Source organism: Mytilus trossulus, chromosome 6 (assembly GCF_036588685.1).
Source record: "Mytilus trossulus isolate FHL-02 chromosome 6, PNRI_Mtr1.1.1.hap1, whole genome shotgun sequence".
In the NCBI taxonomy this organism is placed as follows: Eukaryota; Metazoa; Mollusca; class Bivalvia; order Mytilida; family Mytilidae; genus Mytilus; species Mytilus trossulus.
Genome location: NC_086378.1, coordinates 65,863,407 through 65,885,413, shown reverse-complemented (window position 1 = coordinate 65,885,413; position 22,007 = coordinate 65,863,407). Strand labels below are relative to the sequence as shown.

The following is a 22,007-nucleotide window of genomic DNA, read 5'->3' as shown; positions in this document are numbered from 1 at the left end:
GTCAAAATTTCTGTAGTTCAGAATTCATGTACATGTATTTATCTAAGTGAGAACCCTCAGATCTCCATAGTCTCTTCAAGTATAATATAGGCCTTGTGTCATGATATAGAAAATCAGAACCAGAATTGAGAGTCTTAATCACTTGATATTCTTTATTCATGAATAACATTAGCTTTTTTATTAAGTTGCATTGGGGTATTTACCCTTTTCACAATACAAATCATATAAACAGATAAATTCATGCAATTCTGGAATCTATTAGAAATTTGTAACAGAACTTAAATTAGTTAAGTTTACAATGTATGAAATTGGGATATATATATATATCTAACAACTATTTTCATGCAACTGAATGCCATATACCTATGTCATGTATGTCAATTTGTTATAATATGTGAGTGGATTTATGGAAATTATATCCCAAATAGGAATTTTTGACAGTGAAAATTACATTGTACGGTAATTTGTACCACACCTAATTGTTTTATTTTTGGCCTCATATTGTGATAATAGTACAACCTGATATAAGTAAGATGATCGCATGACCTTGAAGATGATTGCATGACCTTGCTATGCTTTTGATGTTGTCAAGTAGCAAATTTTCATTAAAGTACATTTTGTCCAGATGTAACACATGCATGTTAATATATATTCATTCTGTAGTATCATGTGCATTGACATCTATATATTGTATGCAAAAAATCGTGCATGATTAAAAATAACAACTCTGCATGCTTTATATAAATAATAAAAATATAGAGTTTATTAATTGATGTCAGTTTGATATTATGAGTTTGTGCTTTGATATACTGTATTCTTATTATTAGTGATTTAAATCTAAATTGTTTCTATTTATATAGATAAAATTTTCATATGTATCTTTCTTCGGGTTTGAAATCCAAAAATTATTTAGGATACATTTATGCCCGCTTACAATGACTTAAGGCATTTTGTTTCTAGGTCTGTGCCGTGTTTGTTCGTCTGTTCATTTGTTTGTCAGTCTGTCCTGCCTCCGGTTAAGTTTTTGGTCAGGATAGTTTTTGATGAAGTTGAACTTATTACACATGTTCTCTATGTGATCTTTCTAAATTTTAATGCCAAATTAGTTTTTACCCAAACTGCACAGTGCAGTCCACTAAACATAGAAAATGATAGTGTAAGTGGAGCATCCATGTACTGGACACATGCTTGTTTGTTAATTGATTCAGTCATACAAGAATATTTTTCAGTCCTTTTAAATTATAACTGAGTGTTTTACCTTTATATTTATTTTGCAGATATCTTTAGAATGTTTCTGCTATAGAGTTAATCTTTTGCTGTATTTGTTACTCAGTGTTTACTAATCTATTTAGAATATTTATGTGAAAAATGTTTTTGTTATAGGATAAACTTTTCGATAGGAATAAACAAGAATCATAAATTTCCCCAATTTCCCCAAGGTGGACGGGTTTAAACAGAAAGATTTTTGAAAGCAGAGAAAACTGTGCATCTTATAAACGGCATGACTTTATCAGATGACAATACCAATACTAAAATAAGGCATACGCATAGTTATACACGGACCCGCGATAATACGGGTGTATTCTAGTTTTTATTAAGATAGAAATAAAATTGATGATGACACTGACTTGCACTTACATTATAAGACTATAATACTACTAAAAGCTTTTTTTTTTAATTTTCAAATTCAGAAGTCTGTCACAAGCAGAAAAAATACTGAAAAAGATTTTTATGACTTAATTATAGAAATGTTATATGTATGGTACATGTATCAAAAATAATTAGCCATCTTAAGTTTAAGGACTATATTAATTGTAAAAAGAAATATTTTAATTTTCTAAAATCTGGCATACATGTATGCATATATATAATAATCTTTTTTGATTAAGAAAAGGACATTTTTGTTTATACATAAAAGATAAACACTTACAAAGTTAATTTCGATAACTCTTGAAAGGAAACCAGTAAATTCTTGGCTTATCAAATGATATCAAAAACTTTATTAGGCGCGAGACCTTTAGAATGTCGCTTTGATATATAGTGAGAAGGTGATAAAATGTATGATAATTTCCCGGGTAAATATACAGTCTGTCATTCGGGACAAAAATTGGCATTTGGAAGTGAGAAAATATAAGATTAATTCTTACTGTTACAAATGGATGGCGCAAAAGTAAGTGAACAAAGTTTTAAATTTTTTATATATTATCCAAACATCGGTGAGAAATTGATCTGTTTTTATGTAGTTAGTTTGAATAAGAAGTTTGTAGGTATCATTTTATTATTCTTTTTAACGTCAGAATTGCCAATAGTATTTGTTTGAAATAAAAAGTAATGATTGATCTATAAGAGCAGTACCCAAGTGTTATACATTGTATTATGTTCCTTCAGTCACAGAAACAATTGAGAGTAAACTTTGAAATAGAACTTACAGAAAAGGTAATGTATTTCAACGCTCAGACTTTATTGTGTGAAAATTGCTAGTGTTCATTATTTAAATGGAAAACAGAATGAATTCTTTGTGTATGGATTTAAGAAAGTGCCAATTAATTGGATAAAGATTGGAGTTTGTTAAAGTTAGGAGGTTGAATTGTTGCTTTATATTGTGATTATGAAAAAGGAAAATATTAAAAAGTATGGAATATTTAAATTTACCATTATTATTTGGAACTAAAGGAGCTGCTTTCAAAAATTTCTAACACAACTCAGTAAAGGATTGAACTTTAAAAGATATATTATGCAAATATAGTATATTGTTTGGCCAATTATATTCTGATCATATTTAATACTATGTTGGGCTACATAATTCTATGTTAGAATAAGAACTTTATACACTGTTGTGCTTGCTGAAAAAAATATTATTGAATTAATTTAACTGTGCTTTATCTTGTAAATAGAACATATATTTGTGGTTTTTTTCAATGCTGATGGAATATTTGAAGGCAAAGATTTCTAATTTGTATTTCATTAAAGATGAAATGATTGAAACATTAGCAATCATTTAAATTTTACAGTACTAACATATGGAAAAGCATTGTAAATTCTTTAAGCTGTGTTTATATTAGAGAAGATAGGCAAATAACAGATATTGTGGAAAAAGTGCAGGTTATTGGATGTGTAAATAAAAACCTTTCTTTTTCCTCTGAAGAAGATTTAGATTTATCTTTAAGGAATATGTGATATGTATGTAAAAACAAAAAGTATAATCTGACATAATGTGCCAGTTTTGATCCATTTGGAAAATTATCAAGATTTAGAATAGAAATTGCAGTATTTGTGCTAAATGATTAAAAATTATAACTTCAATCAAGGATTATATTTGAAACAATTGTATAAACTTATTTAAGATACTGATGAACTTTTCAGAAAAAAATTATAACTTCAATCTAGGATATTGGAAAAAATTGTATAAACTTGTTTAAGATACTGATGAACTTTTCAGAAAAAAAATAATTGCATTGAAGTACAGTGACTTTGGAGGAGGATTGTGGTAAATTGTCATGGATTGTGGTAAATTGTCATGGTATTCATGTGTGTGATGATAGATTGTGTTTAGTAACATGACAAATTGTTTGAATCATGGATTTTAACAAAAATTTTACAAAACTAGTAGAAGAGACTCAATTGGTATGTGTTTTATTTTTTACATAGTAGGACTGTCATTTTTTTCATCAGTATGCCTTTCTTCTTTCTTTTCACCATTCATTTAGTACTTAGTGTAGAAATTTATACACAGAGCTTTAAAGTGTAGACATTTTCTAAAGTAGATAGTTAGGTTTTTATAATAAAAGAGGAATTAAAGCTGGGAAATTTTATGTAAAATAAAGTATTTAACCATTATAAAAATGAAAATGTTATGAGAAAATTGTATTTTTTGTAAGCTAGGTTAGTCTCCCAAGCTTAACTACCACCAAACATGATAACAGTTAGTTATTAATGTTTATACATGTATTAAGTTTAAGAAGAAATATTCCATGGTGTAATTTCATTTGTCTTTTCCTTTGCTTATTTAAACAACTAGCATCCAAATATTATCCTTCATATGGTTTTGATTATTTTATTCTTTCCAAAGTAGCAAATAATTTACTACGGGTACAGATCTACAAAATCCAATTCATATTCAGTTATAAGAAAATATCTCTCTCTCTTCTTGAATAATGAATGAGATATTTGCCACTGAACATCAATGAAGCAGCAATCAGTCTTACTGATTTGTTCTCTTGTAGTAAATATGTATGAAATTTTTGAAATTGAACATTATTTAAGCAATAATCAGTCAGACAAACATATTTGTTTTCTTTTTGAATTATGATGTTCAATGCATGATAAAATTGTCACTTTAATCATTATTAAGCAAAATCAGTTAGTCAAACTTTTCTTCCTGAATATGCATCACATATTTGCCACTGAACATCAATGAAGAAGTCATGATAAATTTAATGAGTCAATTGACAACTGATTCGTTTTCTTTCTTGAGCTTTCTTTTTTTTTGCTATTTGACATTTATGAAGCAGCAATCAGGAAGTCAAGCTGACTTTTTTTCCTCCATGATATGCATGAAATAGTTGCCACTGAACATAAATTAAGCAGCAATTAGTCAGTCAAAAATTGGCCTGTTTTCTTCCTGAATATGCATGAAATATTTGGCACAGGGCATATATCAAACAAGAATCAGGTGGTCAAATTGAATGTTATATTCCTCAATATGCTTGAAATATTTGTGACTGAAGATTAATGAAGCAACAATCAGTCAGTCAATCTGATATGTTTTCTTCCTACATATGCATGTCAGAATTAGTGGAAATTAATGAAACAAAATCACACAGTCAAATTGAGTTGCTTTTTTTCCTAAATAAGCACGAAGTATTTGTTACTGGACATTAATCAAGCAACAATCAGTCAGACTTTGTATGAATTGTCCTCTTTCTTAATATTAATGAGGGATATTTCACTAAATATTGAGCATGCCAAATCAATCAGCCAGACAGATTTGTCTAATAGACATACAATAATGTACTGGAGGGACTGTTTTCAGGTATTTTTCATTTTGAAGGATTGGGCTCATGTAGATCGAGTAATAGGTAATATCAAATTTGAAAGGACAGGAAAAAATTATTGCAAGGGGGTAAAAAATGTGGAATAATGTGTAATAAATTCAGGGCAAATAAGTCCTACCTCTTTGAGATATTCAGAGCAAATAGGACATTGATTGTCCTTAAATGAAACTTTTTATCTCACAAGAAAAAAAGTTTTGTTTGCTTCTTGTAGTACCACATGTTCAAATCAAATCTAAAGATTGATTTGATTGTTGGTTGCTTAAATGTCCAGTGGCAAATTTATCATGCATGTTCAGGACGAGAGTAAGTTAACAATAAAACAATAGATAGGTCTTAACTTATGTGTCATAATAGAGGTCATTCAGTTGGGGAAATTTGGACTGTCACTAGAAAATGAGGTTAAATTGGATAGGGACAGAAATTTTGCCTTGCAACAGGCCATCTACGGACCCCTCAAAGAGTTGTTGCAAGGGTTCTTAATGTGCAAAGAGCGTTGCACTCTCTTTACATGAGGCATCCGATTTAACATCCCCATTCTGACTGGACCTGACTGTGAAATTGATACATCCCGCACAGCCAAATGGACACCCCACTTCGGCAAGCGTTTTACTGCCACCAAGTGACCATATTTTGTTACCCCAGTCACCCTTGGGGAAATCTAAAGGGCAAATTATTAGCATTTCTTTCAAGCTTAAAACAATTTTATGGATCCATGAAATTTAGGTTTCAGGCTGACATTATGTCTTTTTCTAGGCATTTAAGCTGTTCATTATTTTTATATATTTACTTCTATGCTTCCTGTTTGATTTAAGATTTGAATGAAGGTCACAATTCACCAAAATGATGGAATTTAATTGAACCTTCTTCAAGATTAATTAGAAGTTAAATACTAAGCTCAGTTGATTTTAAAAAAAGAGAAAAAATCAACTTCAAAGTTATTTAACAAGGTATTTTAAAGTGAATTACCGGTAACTTATAAGAACATTAACCTTGTCAAACTTGTTTCAGGCAGTTAGATCGGGAGCAAACATTGAATTGTATAAGTTCAGTGACAAAAAAATAAACATTAAAAATGAAAAGTGATGATGTTCATTAGAAACTAAAACCATTGATTGAAATTGATACAGCCAACTGATTTGAAAGTGATGTAGTTATAAAAACAAAACAAAAACACAATACACACCTAGCTCCTTGTTGATCTGTTGTTATAATGTATAAACTAATAAAATATCAACTATGAATAATCTCATTATGTATTAAAAGCTCAAAAGATTAAAATTTATTCACATATTAGGATAAATAATAAACTTTTAATCAGGAGTGCATTTAATAAATAAAGAAAACTTTTTAATTTGTTAAATGACGAAATTGCAACGGAAAAAGGAAGTAACGTTTTGTAGAACAGATTCTAATATTACGGTAGGTTTTAAATAATTCTGTCTTTGACTTGGGAAAAGTTATATAAAGTTCTCAGAGAAATTTTGATACATTTTGTAAAGAAATTATAATAAAATTTTAAGTCCAAATGGACTTGAAAGAATAAAACAAATTAAAAAAACAAGAGGACATATATTTACTTTAAAACAAATATAACAATCCATATTTTGCATGCCTATTGTATTTGATTTTTTGTTTAGAATTTTCTTTTTTTTCTTTAAATTTTTTTTGAATTAAATGTGAATATATGTTTAAGTAGATATAGGAAGATGTGGTAATGAGTGCCGATGAGACAACTCTCCATCCAAATAACAATTTATAAAAGTAAACCATTATAGGTCAATGGACATCTTGCATATATCATCCTTTACTAAAAGATTACATTGCTAAAAGACCAGCCCACACCCTCCTTATTTATCAAAATCTCTCTTTTCGCTGTAAGCATGATACATTGGTCATGTTGGTGTTATAATTAGATATACCCTTTCAGACTAACACCTCATAGATGTATCATATCTTGACAGTATGTAAAAATAAAGCATGTTGAATGAAAGTGTAGAAAGTTGTAGTAACAATGAATTTGTATGCTGATTTGAGATAAAAAGTATGGGAAGTTCATAAGGTGATCGTAGCAATGAAACTGCTGAGTTGGGATGAAAAGTAGAGAATGATCGTAGCATTATGAAAAGTACAGAAAGTTCTAAAGGGGTCGAAACAATAAAAAGTATTACCAATGTTAAAGATCATTTGTTTGACATTTAGATACTGTTAATGTTTCTATATAATATATTTTATTAAACAAGTTATATAGAATATCATGTTAGATAAGGAATATAATCAATAAATAATTAGGCCAGATGATAGGAGTTGGTTAATTTTACATCACAATGTCTCTGGGGCTTTTGTTTTGCTGATTTTATAGTAAACCTTTCTCAGTAAATTGCACACTCATCAATATTTCTGTAAGAATTAGCTTCATTATGTTCTATGGGTATGGGGAAAGGTCTGGATTAATTTGTTTAATTTTGTTAGGAATGCCATGATTTATTTATTTTGCAACATGTGTAGATGTTTTGATGTGTAGATAATTATCTGATTTCTCAAGGTTTAAATTGGTCGAAAACAGCTTCATGCCAAGTAATAGTATCAAATGTAGTCTAATTCAGATAGTTTTAAATTGCATCAAACTGAATTATAAATAGTCTGCTGATTAAAATAAAAAAAGAAATTTATTTATGAAAGAGTGTAATTGAAGTTCGATCAACATGGCGTTTGTTTGAGATAAGATAAATCCCAACATCTATGTTTTTGGTAAAGTATTTTGGTTTTGTTTATAATCTGAACTTTGTTACCATAAACATTAAAATGTATTGTACAAGGCTTTGTGAGCAAGAAGAACTACCGGTAACTGTCCTTCCAAAACCATTCAACAAGAAGATGATTAATGTAACCAGATTAAAAGAGAAGAAATTTGTATAATATGCTTGAATAATATTTTATCAGAAAATGAGAGAAGAGATTTTGTTACTCTACAAAATCCTTATTTTAAATCAAAATAGTAAATAAACAGGGTATAATGTAATCTGAGTTAACTCCCTTATTTAAGCTAAATAATATAAGTTATCTCCCTTGTTAAAGAAAAGTTTTAGAATTTTGGTGTGAACAGGATTTTAAAAGTATTTTGTTAAATAGAATTAGAATAAAGATCACTGTGTAGTTTTATACATTGTCTAGTATGTCTTTTTTTCTAGTAGAAAAATGAGAATGAAGTTTCTTTCATTTTTGGGGCCAATTTTCAAAAATTGAAGGGGGGAAAAATGTGATTCAAAAAGTAAAATTTTTTGCCCAAATTATCTAAATACATTACAGTCTATGTAATGTTTACTTTTTTAAACATTTGAATTTGTGGTTAGATATACATGTACTCTTTGGTCGTGCTTAAAAAAACTAAAAAGATGAAAAGTCAAATATTTGATAAATGAAAATAATTCAGTTGGAAATTATATATTATGGTTGTAATTTTTATTCTATTTATCCTTCTGTTTGTGTGGCATATATACATAAACAGAAGAATAAATAGAATAAAAAATTGGCTTACAAAATCTTAATTTGGGTACAGATTCATGAATGTTGATATCTATAGTGAATGACTGATGACTTATATATAATCAGATATTTGTGTTGTATTTGTTTCTGTGAATGCAGTGAGTGTTAAAACATTGATTTTATTGTAAAGTGTCATTGAATGTAGGCTGCTAATGGTTGTGATTATTTTGTTTGTAGAGCCATTTGTCATTTATGTTTTATCTACAAAGTGCCAAACTTAATGATAATGTTTTTGGTTTTCATTTTTTTAAGCATTTTAAATTAATTTTGTTGTATTTTTTGTACTTATGTATATGAAGTAAGTGTTAAAGATCAATGTCCTTTTTTTCTCTAACTTGAACAGTATACAAATGTTTATAGAATTGGTTAACAATGTTTAATTCAGGGGAATGGTATATATACTATATCACCCTCTCTGATCTATGTTCTATTGATCTGTACATAACAATTGAATGGAGAGCTATTTCGATTTTTTGTTTAAATAAACTTTAACCAAACATATTTTCTGATACCAAATGTTGAAATCTCAATCCTGTGAGATTTTTTTTCTGTCTTAAAAACCATAAAAATAGGAATAAGTTGTTAAAATTGTGATAAATTAGCCTTTATAGCATTATTTTTTATTTATTTCTGTCCATTCCATGAATATTTCCCTTCACATTTTAGCTCACCTGGTCCGAAGGGGCCAAGTGAGCTTTTCTCACCACTTGCCGTCTGGCTACGTCTTCCAGCGTCGTTGTCCGGCGTCGTCGTTAACTTTTTACATTTAGAACTTCTTCTAGAGAACCACTGAGTGGAATGAAACCAAACATGGCATGAATGTTCCCTATGAGGTGCTGACCAAGTGTTGTTACTTTGTAGCTGATCCATCATCCAAGATGGCCGCCAGCGTGGAACTTAGTTTAACATAAGCCCTTAGGGAAATGCATACAAATGACTTCTTTTAGAGAACCACTAAATTGAATGAAACCAAACATGGCATGAATGTTCCCTATGAGGTGCTGACCAAGTGTTGTTACTTTGTAGCCGATCCATCATCCAAGATGGCCGCCAGCAGGGACCTTAGTTTAACATAGGACTCTATATGAAATGCATACAAATGACTTCTTTTAGAGAACCACTGAATGGAATGAAACCAAGCATGGCATGAATGTTCCCTTTGAAGTGCTGACCAAGTGTTGTTACTTTGTAGCCAATCCATCATCCAAGATGGCTGCCAACGGGGAACTTAGTTTAACATAGGATCCTATGGGAAATGCATACAAATGACTTCTTTTAGAGAACCACTGAATGGAATGAAACCAAACATAGCATGAATGTTCCTTATGAAGTGCTGGCCAAGTGTTGTTACTTTGTAGCCGATCCATCATCCAAGATGGCCGCCAGCGGGGGACTTAGTTTAAAATAGGACCCTATGGGAAATGCATACAAATGACTTCTTTTAGAGAACCACAGCATGGAATAAAACCGAACATGGCATGAATGTTCCCTATGAGGTGCTTACCATGGGTTGTTACTTTGTGGCTGATCCATCATCCAAGTTGACCCCCAGCGGGGGACTTTGTTTAACATAGGACCCTATGGGAAATGCATACAAATGACTTCTTTTAGAGAACTGCTGAATGGAATAATACCGAACATGGCATGAATGTTCCCTCTAAGGTGCTAACCATGGGTTGTTACTTTGTGGCTGATCCATCATCCAAGTTGACCCCCAGCGGGGGACTTAGTTTAACATAGGACCCTAAGGGAGATGCATACAAATGACTTCTTTTAGAGAACCACTGAATGGAATAAAACCAAACATGGCATGAATGTTCCCTCTAAGGTGCTAACCATGGGTTGTTACTTTATGGCTGATCCATCATCTAAGTTGACCCCCAGCGGGGGACTTAGTTTAACATAGGACCCTATGGGAGATGCATACAAATGACTTCTTTTAGAGAACCGCTGAATGGAATAAAACCAAACATGGTATGAATGTTCCCTATGAGGTGCTGACCAAGTGTTGTTACTTTGTGGCTGATCCATTATCCAAGATGGGTCAGCAGGGGACTTAGTTTAACATAGGACCCTATGGGAAATGCATACAAATGACTTCTTTTAGAGAACCACTGAATTGAATGAAAGCAAACTTAGCATAAATGTTCCTTTCTTAATGAGGTGCATGCCAAGTGTTGTTACTTTTTATCCAAATTTTATATTTTTATATGATTTCAAAAACCCAAGTAGAATCAGGTGAGTGATACAGGCTCTTGAGAGCCTCTAGTTTTCAGAAACTACAATTCAAGGATTTATGAAATTTGGTTTTAGGGTTTATATAACTTATAAGTCAGCTATTCCTAATGATGTGTTTTCAGGTTCATCACTCAACTACTTCCTGTTTACCGAACACTTGCATCATTTTACATATGAAAGCAAAGGGGTATTTGTTTAGTCATTTTCAATATATACCATACATAACAAGCATGACAAGTACATTCTTTTGTATAAAAAAATTGTCAGAAATACATGCATACAACTTTTTGGTAATGGTAATTTGTAATGGTAATAGGCCAAAATGTTCCTTTTGAAATTGTCATGAGATAATTATGAGGCAGGTTCAAAAGGAAGTCTTTCCAAATTTTCAGGTTGTAAATTGTATGAAGCAAACTCAGTGTTATAGAAAATATTCTAACATATTTCTCAATTTGAAGATTGTCTTTTTGTATACATACATATTAATACTTATAAATAACCTTTTCATGGATTTTATTTTCTAGTTTACAGTGACACCTGTTGCTGATTCCTACCATGACGCTCTCGATGAACTCCCCTGTGATGAAACAACCATTCTACAGTTTGAGAATGAGCTTAAAGGACAAATGGCCGACACAAGTGACACACTTACGCACAACAGTATTACAGCATTATTATCCTCAAAGTTCAGAGTAAGTAGTTATAACTTGGTATATGGGAGATTGGTAGGCTTATCAGCTTATTTAATTATTTATGAAACCAAGAACCAACCTAAAGATTTTTTTATTGTATTTAATTTTTTATAGTGTTTGTTTGATCCTTTCAAATATGAAAATCATTATTTTTGAATGCTTGTAGTAAATATATATTATATTCTGCTGCTCTTTAAATTAATTTTGGGTAAACACTCTTTGTGTCTATCAACAATGAATGTATTTTGGCATACCACTCTCTGCGTTCTTGATCTAGTGGTACCCTAGGCTCGACTTAAGAGTTGGAAATCATTGAGATGGTGGAAAAGTGCATTAAAAAAAGCAAAATTAGTCGGCTGGGAATTGGAATACTGGTAATGTTAGTTTGTGACATGCTTTTCTTGTAGACTGTTACCTTGTCAACTAGCTTGTTCAAAATCCAGCTCATGGTGTTGTTTTGTTGAAAGGAAGGCTTATCCTCATGTCACATTAATTAGTTTTTGACCTGGACATCAATTCACTCCCATAACAAAAGTAGGCAAACATTTTACTTGTAATTGGTGTTATATTACAATGTTAAACTTTATTCTAAATTACCATTAATTATTATTACAGGACATACAAAAAAGACTGAAGCAGTATGGGATTGAAGCACCAAAGTTCAGAAAGAGGCTAGTTTCAAAATGGGAGGTCAGTAAACAGAGATTGGTAGCACATATTAGATTTTGTTCCAAACAAATATTAAATGAATTTCCTTAATTTTTTTTTTTTTTTTAACAACATAAATAAATATTTATTTCAAATATTGGCTTGTTACAATATCATTCAAGAGTCCAAGCTGCTCCTGATGTTCCCTGTTACAATCCACTAATCACTCAGGGTAGTGATTAGTTGCAAAATACATATTACATTTTTTACATCATATATATATATATATATTAGATAATATCGATTAATCACGTAATATGTTTTCTAATAGTTGCTAAAACATTACTTTTAACCTTCAAACATACTCTTCTATTGAACTCATTGCGAAAAATTGAGTAAACATTGACATTTTTTGTCTTTTGATCAGATATGTAGTAGGCTTTATAAATTGAAAAGCCCACAATTGTTAAAAAATAGTTTAAGTCAAAATATTCTTCTTCAGAAGTTTTATATCCAAATACTAAGTGTCTTAGTTTTACTTTAAAAGTTATTTTACTGTTATTTAAAACTTCATTTATTTTATTCCAAAAAAGTTTTAAATACGGACACAGTATAAAGAAGTGATCATAATCTTCTTCTTGTGTACAAAAATTACAAGAACTATTGTTTACAATTTTCCACCTGCATAAAAGTTTCTTTGTAGGTAGAATATGTTGTAGTAATTTCCATCTAAAAATTCTAAGTTTATTTTCTTTTAAATATTTGAATAAAAATTTATATAGATAGTTTTGATATAACACATCATCTATATCAAATATACGCAGCCATTTTTTGGGTGGTTCAATTTTTTTATTTATCAGAGACTTATATACAAGTTTATTTGTTAATGCTTCTAATTTTATAGGTAAACCATTCAATATAAATTGGTTTCTTTTTATATTAACAATACTTTTTATAGAATTTTCCGATTTTAAAATTGCTGCCCAGTCTTTTGGTATAGATTTCTTAACTAAATTAATTTCAGCCATCCAGTTTGATTTATTTTTTAGTTTATTTAAAATTATGTCTTGAGAAATACAACCTTTTTCATCTATGATATCATTTACATAAATAATCCAATATTTTAAAAATATAGCTTTATTTTCAAATTTAATAAATTTATTGTTCCATAATATTTGTTTTCTTATATCTGTAAATGTTTCTGGTTTTTTTGTTAGACCTCCCCCAGTTAATTTCCAACATTTAATAATATCTTTATAAAATTCTGGGATGTTTTCAATGCTTTCGTCTGTCTTATCCCCACTGTTTGTTTGAAACACTAACCAGTTTGACCCAAAATTATAAAAATAGTGTTGAGGTATAATTGTCCAACTTCCTTCACAATCATTTACTAATCTTTTTACCCACATAGCTTTTAGAGCGGTGAAATAACTTCTGATATCTATCATATTCAAACCCCCCTTTTCATATGGACTAATAATTGAATTTCTTTTTACTTTATCTGGTTTATTATCCCAAATAAATTTAAAACAACTTTTTTCTATTTCTTTTAAAAATTTCTCTGGAACTCTGCAAGCAGATCCCACAAAAGTAAAAATGGGCACAATTAATGTTTTAATTATCAAAATTTTTCCAAAAATAGTAAGATTTCTTTTTTGCCAAGAATAAAATAATTTATTCATCTTTTCAATCTTATTTTCCCAATTTAGTTTATCACATTCCTCCGTACAATGCCCAAAGTAAATGCCAAGAGTCTTAACTGGTCCATTGCTCCAGTTGATTCCCTCAATTTTGTCTTTACAAGATTTAAGTTTTCCTACCCATAACCCCTCTGTTTTTGTTTCTATTTAATTTCAGCCCTGAATAAGAACCAAAAATTTCAATTTCATTCATAGCTACTTGAACATCATATTTAGAACAACAAAATAAAGTAGTATCATCTGCCAGTTGCGAAATTTTTATAGTATGATTTTTGCAATCTAATTTGACTCTGATACCTTTAAAATCAGTATTGCTTCTTAATCTGGAAGCCATAATTTCCACAGATAAAACAAATAATAATGCAGATAAAGGACACCCTTGACGTATACCTCTTGTGTTTTTAAAGACCTCAGATATCCAACCATTATTCATTACACATGTTTGAATATCACTATATAAAGTCTTAACCCATCTTATAAAAGATTCATTAAATCCAAAATGTTTTAAAACTGAAAACATAAAATTCCATTCTAGAGAGTCAAATGCTTTAGAAAAATCAACAAAGACTATAGCCCCCTCAATTTTGTATAAATCAGTAAAATCTATAATATCTTGTATCTGTCTAAGATTAAAACCAATAAATCTATTTTTAACATATCCAGTCTGATCTTCTTTAATCAGTTTTGGTAAGATTTTTTTCAATCGTTGTGCTAGAGCGTACGATAGAAGTTTCATGTCAATATTTAAAAGAGAAATAGGACGGTAATTATCTAGTGACAATGGATCACCTTTTTAGCTCACCTGACCTGAAAGGTCAAGTGAGCTTTTCTCATCACTTGGCGTCCGTCGTCCGTCGTCCTGCGTCCGTCGTCCGTCGTCCGTCGTCCGTCGTCCGTAAACTTTTACAAAAATCTTCTCCTCTGAAACTACTGGGCCAAATCTAACCAAACTTGGCCACAATCATCCTTGGGGTATCTAGTTTAAAAAATGTGTCCGGTGACCTCGCCATCCAACCAAGATGGCCGCCATGGCTAAAAATAGAACACAGGGGGAAAATGTATATTTTGGCTTATATCTTTGAAACCATAACATTTAGAGCAAATCTGACATGGGATAAAATTGTTGATCAGGTCAAGATCTATCTGCCCTGAAATTTTCAGATGAATCAGAAAACCTGTTGTTGGGTTGCTGCCCCTGAATTGGATATTTTAAGGAAATTTTGCAGTTTTTGGTTATTATCTTGAATACTATAATAGATAGATATAAACTGTAAACAGCAATAATGTTCAGCAAAGTAAGACCTACAAATAAGTCAACATGACCAAAATTGTCAGTCAACCCCTTAAGGAGTTATTGCCCTTAATAGTCAATTTTTAACAACTTTTCGTCATGTTTTTGTAACTTGTACAAAAATCTTCTTCTCTGAAACTGCATGGCCAAATATAACCAAACTTGGCCACAATTATCATTGTGGTATATAGTTTAGAAAATGTGTCTGATGACCCCGCCTTCCAAACAAAATGGCCGACATGGCTAAAATTAGAACATAGTGGTAAAATGTAGTTTTTGATTTATATCTTTGAAACCAAGACATTTTAGGGCAAATCTTTAAAGATTTAAATGTCCATTAGAATAAGATCTATTCCCTCACAAATTATCCGATGAATCCGACAACTTGTTGTTGGGTTGCTGCCCTAAAATTGGTAATTTTAAGGAAATTTTGCAGTTTTTGGTTATTATCTTGAATACTATAATAGATAGAGATAAACTGTAAACAGCAATAATGTTCAGCAAAGTAAGACCTACAAATAAGTCAACATGACCGAAATTGTCAGTCGACACCTTAAGGAGTTATTGCCCTTAATAGTCAATTTCTAACAACTTTTCGTCATTTTTTGTAACTTGTACAAAAATCTTCTTTTCTTAAACTATTGTCCAAATTAAACCAAACTTGGCCACAATCATAACTAGGGTGTCTAATGACCTGCCAACCAAGATGACCGACATCAGTAAATACAGTAACAGGTGAGCGACACAGGCTCTTGAGAGCCTCTAGTTTAAATAATAGCGTTAATACACTGGTACGCTGTGAATATGTAAGTGTTTGATCTTTGTATCCAATATTAAGAATGTTTACTACTATGAACTTTAAGTTATCCCAAAATTTTCTATAAAATTCCACGGTTAAACCGTCTAATCCAGGGGATTTATTAAGTTTCATTTTATAAATAGCATCTGAGCATTCTTCTACTGTAATATCCCCATCGCAAATTGATTTATCATTTTTATCCATTTCTTTATCGAGTTTTGTCTCAAATATATATTTGTCGCTTGATGTTATATCAGGGTTTTGCGTCGAATATAACTTTTTATAGTATTCTCTAATATTACTAAGTATATCACTTTGATCCGTTAAAATCTCACCATTTTCCCCTTTTAATTTATTGATTGACTTTTTTACCTGTCTCTGTTTTTCTAAACCTAAAAAGTACGAGTTATTTTTTTCGCCAAATTCAACCCATTTCTCTCGTGATCTTATTTGAGCACCTTTAGCCTTTTGTTCATAAATTTTGGCCATATTATTTTCAAGTTCTTCAATATCTTTATCTAAAACGTTATTCTCAGATTCTTGTTCATCTCTTATTTTCAATTTTTTTTCTAATTTTTTTTCAAGAGTTCGTAAGTTTTCTCTTTTAAATTTTGCTTTAGATTTACAATAAGCTATAGTTGCCTCCCTTATCTTTATTTTAAATATATCCCATGCTAAACCAAGGTTTTTTAAATTACGATTACCCATAAAGCAGCTTTCCATTTCTTGATTAACTAATTGTATGTAGTCATTATCTTCTAATATAGAATTATTTATTTTCCAGTACCCCCTACCCTTTTCTGATGCACCTGTTCTAAACTTCATAAAAACACTTTGATGATCCGTAGAATCAATAACTGCAGGTTTAATTTTACAACATTCTACTAGTGGTATGAAATCTGAACCTATCAGAATCATATCAATCCTACTTGCCTGTGATTTATCTTTTCTTCGCCAAGTATATTGTTGTTTATTTTTATTTGAATATCTCCAAAGGTCTGTTAAATTATTTGTTTTTATTAAAGATTTTAAATTATTTACTGATTGGATATTTTTTACCTCTGAACGAGCATTTTCCCTGTCTATCGCTTTCATCGTATCATTGAAATCTCCCCCCATTATCGTAATTCCTATCCCTTGTTCTTTTAATGTATTATTTACTTTTTTGAAAAATATATTTCTATTACTTTTACAATTAGGTGCATATATACACATTAGTGTAAAAACGCTTTCATCAATTTCTACATTTAAAAGAATTAATCGTCCATCTACATCGTTATGTTTATTTATCAACTTATAATTCAGTGACTTTTTAATGAGAATAGCCACACCCCTACTAGAGGTCGTTCCGTGACTGCAAAATATATCAAAATTTGAATTATTTCTTATTTCTGTTTCTATGTTTTCATTAAAATGAGTTTCTTGTAGAAAACAGATAGAAGTATTTTGACATTTAATCCATTCAATTACTCTGTCTCTTTTAACTTTATTTTTAGTACCATTTACATTTAAACTACTTAAGTTTATTAGAAATTTAGATGCCATTTCAAAGTATATTTTCATATAATTTTATTACTTCCTCACAAAACTGTCCTTGCCTGCAAACAATACAATTAAAACACATGTTTATAACAATCATATAGAAATCAACAATGCATATCACTCTACTTCTATAAACATAAAAAGTACAATTCATCAAGCTTAATTTCCTTAATTTAGTTCATGGGCCTAATCTCTGTAGTAATTCTTTAAGATTAAAGAATTTGACAAATTTCGGTTTTTGAAATTGTTACATTTTATATAATGTCAATAGTTTGGAACTTTTTCTGCTTCCTCTAACCCAAATAATTCAGTTCTTATTTTCTACTAATCTACAATTACTACATTATACATAAGAAAAAACTGATGGCATAGGCAATGGAAAATTGTCAACCAATCATTTGGAATAAGCTTGGGATTTATCTATCCCAATCAAACTGCTCTCCAACAGCACACCAAAATCCTGGATTTTTTAAGAGTTTTTTTGCATGTTAGGAATTCAAACCCTCACAAGTAGGAGAGATTATAAAGTGGAGAGACTGAATCAATAGCCTTATGCTCCCTCAGTCATGGTCCATACTCTCAATGATAAATACATGCACAATTTTTTGAATGTACACTGCTGTAAAAAAGAACTGTTATAAATATAATGAAACTTGCATATGTATATTTAAGAAATCTTTTCCTTAATCGCATTCATAGTGGTTTTCAATTTATACAATTTTTTCTATATTTTTTTTCAGAGTCTGAATTACGACATCTGTGAAAATGTCCTCTACATTAAGAACAGGGACCAGTACAGATCTAAGGTATGGTGACATATGATCAACAAAAAACTTAATTTATTTATTCACTAATTATTGTTATTACAATGTATTAAAAGCAATATTTTTCACTCACATTTTGGATGTTATTAAACAAATAATGAAATTGTCTTTTTTTTACCCAAAATAGCAGAGGGGGCATATGGTTTTACCCATGTCTGTATGTACGTCCATACTTTAGTTTGCCTTATCCAAATACTATGAAACTTATTCACATTGCTTATAACCTTAAATTACAGATCCAGTAAAACTTTGGGGTGTCACTTTTATTGTTCTAGAGTTATGGCCCTTCACAAATGGAAAAATAGCTGAATATTTTGTTTCCATTTACTTACTTTAGTTTGCCTCAACCAAATTCTATGAAACTTATACAAAATGCTTATTACAACAAAATACAGATCATTTATGAATTTATGTGGTGTTGCTATAACCGTTTTAGAGTTAAGCCCCTTTACAAATGGAAAAATTGGTAAAGTTTGTTTCCATTCTCTTACTTGAGTTACCTCAACCAATATGTAATGCGACTTATAGATAATTGCCACAAAACTCAGATTAAGTACAATTTTGGATTGCTTCACTAATTTACTGTTCCCCATTTATTTATTGATAATCTGCAAGATTTTTCATGCAACTATTTAAAATAAATTGTTTTTAACTAGCTGGCATTTTATGCCTGGAGAAATTTAGAAATGACATTCTTTTTTAGATACATCATGAATTTGGTGGAAGAGGTGTAAAAGTAAAATATTCTTTGTTTGTTTGTTTTGTTTAACTTGATTTTTTGTTACATATATTTTTCATTTGTAGTATTTTTGTATTTGTGTTCATGTAACCTAAAATGGAAGTGTGAGCTATTGCTATCACTAATGTATCCATTATCATTCCATCATGGATGTTACTCAGTTGTGGATCCAAAGGAGGAGGAGTGTTTCAGGTATTGGAACCCCTCCCCCTTATCTATACTTACTATAAATCCAATGCTTTTGAATGGAGACATATGGCTGGAACCTCCCTTATAAAAATGATTGGATCTGCCCCTGCTACTCCAGGGTGAAACAAAATAATACACCCTGTTATTGATCAACAATTTCTACAAAGTATAAAAATTAAGAGTTTAAATATTATTGCTAATTAGACAACACCCTTCAAGAACTGAAGTGCAATAATGTGAACAGCTACACATTAGCTGTATTTGGCAAAACTTTTAGGAATTTTGGTTCTCAATGCTCTTCAACTTTGTACTTTATTTGGCCATTTGAATTTTTTGGATTCAAGTGTCACTGATAAGTCTTTTGTAGACAAAACAAGCATCTGGCGTATACAAGAAATTTAGTCCTGATATCTATGATGAGTTTATCTACAGGCAGGGGCGGGTCCAGGTAAGGGCGTAATGGGCGTACGCCCCCCCTTTAAAAAAAAAATAAAAAAAATATCGTTATAATCTGCTTGTATTGTATTGAATAATGGCAATTTATCATATTTATTAATTAAACACATACTCTGATTTCTTTTTATACTGATTCCCCAATCTGATGGGTCATCATCAACCGTAAAATTTCGTTTCTCGGAGTCTGTCGTGTTCGACTATGCAGGCAAGAGATGAGACTCTGGAAGTCGTTTTGGGAAAATCAACCGGACAAACCAGAGTCAATAACATCAACCTTAACTGATGTAAGGCATGCTCGACTTTATTTCCAAACATCATGAAAGTTCTCTTCTTACTTGCTTTGACGAGCGTCACGTCAAGCTCCACCGAAAGAGCTAACTCATCCCTTAAGTTGATCAAGAATGATTTGAGAAGCACCATGAAGGAGGATCGCCTAAATGCTCTGCTTCTTTTATATGTTCACAGAGACATTAAACTTGATTTTGATAAAATTATTGACGATTACGCCATGAGAAATCCACGTAAAATGGTTCTAATGAATCCACTCTAGTAATTGAAAATGAGAGTCCGTCAGTATTTTTCTGTGTTCATTTTAGGTTTTGCGTCAAGGTACATGTATACTAGAAATATGTATATTTCCACATTAAAGCAATACTCAGAACGAAAGAACTTTTTTATTTGTCTTGTATCATGTGTGTCGTTCAGCGAAACCCGAACTTAATCAAAAATAGAGGGATTACTTCATAATTTGATGCTAAATTGTTGAAATTCAGGAGCTTCTGAGCTTCCCCATGGACCCTCAACCGTAATCACGCCTCTTCTTCATAAAATCCTGGCCTAGGAATTGAAATGTTAAGTAACTCCTTATACCCTTGAGTTTGGAGTTTCTCGTTATTTGTCTACTGCTGTAAAGATCCATCTAATCATTTTAATATACCATAGACAATTAATGGAGAGAACTAGGCATAAAAAATGTCACGTGGGGCACCCGGACATTTTAACTATAAAATATACATGCTCCAAGTCAGGAACAGTTACATAAAGTGCAACTCTCTATTATTTTATGTTTTTAAGCCAAAAAAAGGTCAAAAAAATATTTTATTCTACGCCTCCCCTTTCAAATATCCTGGACACGCCCCTGTCTACAGGTGCAGGTCATGGTATGGCCTTCAACAATTAGCAAATAATTATAGAATGTCCTCTCCAGATGTCAAATTATTTGGAAAACATTGATAACAAAATGTATTACCATTCAAAATGAGAAAATTGATGACCTGACTTGAACCTAAAACACAAGTCATTGTGAGTATATTGGTGCACAAGTAAAATAATAGGGACGACATCAAAAGATCGATGTAGGATAAAAACTTAAATCACATAGTTTGGGGGAGGCGGAAAAAATTCTGCAAGTTTTGTATATCTAAAATTGATTGTTACATTTATCCCTATTGGTAAATTATTTTTACCCAAATTAAGTCGAGAGGATCGGGGTGTGGGGGTCACTGAAAAAACTATGTATTAAGTTTTTTTTTATCCTACATTGAACTTTTGATTTAACATTTGTCAATTAGTATTAACAAGAAACTAATTATTTGTAAGCTCATTGTTCACTTTTGCTGTTACATTTTACAATATTGAGGAAAAGACCCTCATTCAGTTCAACTGGAGGAAGCTAAACTATGCAACCGGGCCCGTCTTCAACCCATTCTTTTGGAAAGGTTGCTTTGTGTTTCAGATCATTCAGCTTATATTTATTGGTACCCCTATATTAAGATTGACATGTCTGTATGTATAGTGTTTTATTCGCTTTTAAATCTTTTCAATTTAATGGTTTATAAAATACCTCAAATAATGGTTTGAATAACATTTGTTAGCCAAGTTAAAGATTATGTACGTAACATCAGTGATAAGAATAACAAAATTTGTGGTAGCCCTGGCAATCATTTTTGTGGCAAAGTGTTATTTGATCTAATACAGATTGAGAAAAATTGGTAGCACACCTCAAATTTTCTGGGCCATCCATGGGCTGCTTGAGCCTTGACCCTGCAAATTACCATCCTAGTATTACATATATTTTTTGATGAATGGGTAATATTTAATGTATATGTTACATGTGTTTACAGAGATTAGTGTTTTTTGGTTGGCTCATGAGTCATGAGTAATTTAAAAATGTATGATAATGTTACATGTATTTTTGTTTACAGAGATTAGTGTTTTTTGGTTGGCTCATGAGTAAATGTATGATAATGTTACATGTATTTTGTTTAGAGATAGGTGAAGTTTGATTGGCTT

General features: G+C 30.8%; 1 protein-coding gene across 3 annotated transcripts in view; it reads left to right on the top strand.

Annotated features, from left to right (window-relative positions):
* LOC134721693 (H(+)/Cl(-) exchange transporter 7-like) overlaps nucleotides 1-22,007 on the top strand; it is a 59,760-nt gene that overhangs the window by 3,429 nt on the left and 34,324 nt on the right. For 2 of the 3 annotated variants that reach the window (XM_063584860.1, XM_063584858.1), the window contains 4 exons: nucleotides 11,360-11,527; nucleotides 12,143-12,217; nucleotides 18,248-18,313; nucleotides 19,035-19,067. In XM_063584860.1, coding sequence (XP_063440930.1) covers nucleotides 11,360-11,527; nucleotides 12,143-12,217; nucleotides 18,248-18,313; nucleotides 19,035-19,067 — 342 coding nt within the window. The remainder of the gene's footprint in view (nucleotides 1-11,359; nucleotides 11,528-12,142; nucleotides 12,218-18,247; nucleotides 18,314-19,034; nucleotides 19,068-22,007) is intronic. The other variant, XM_063584859.1, reaches the window with a different exon arrangement.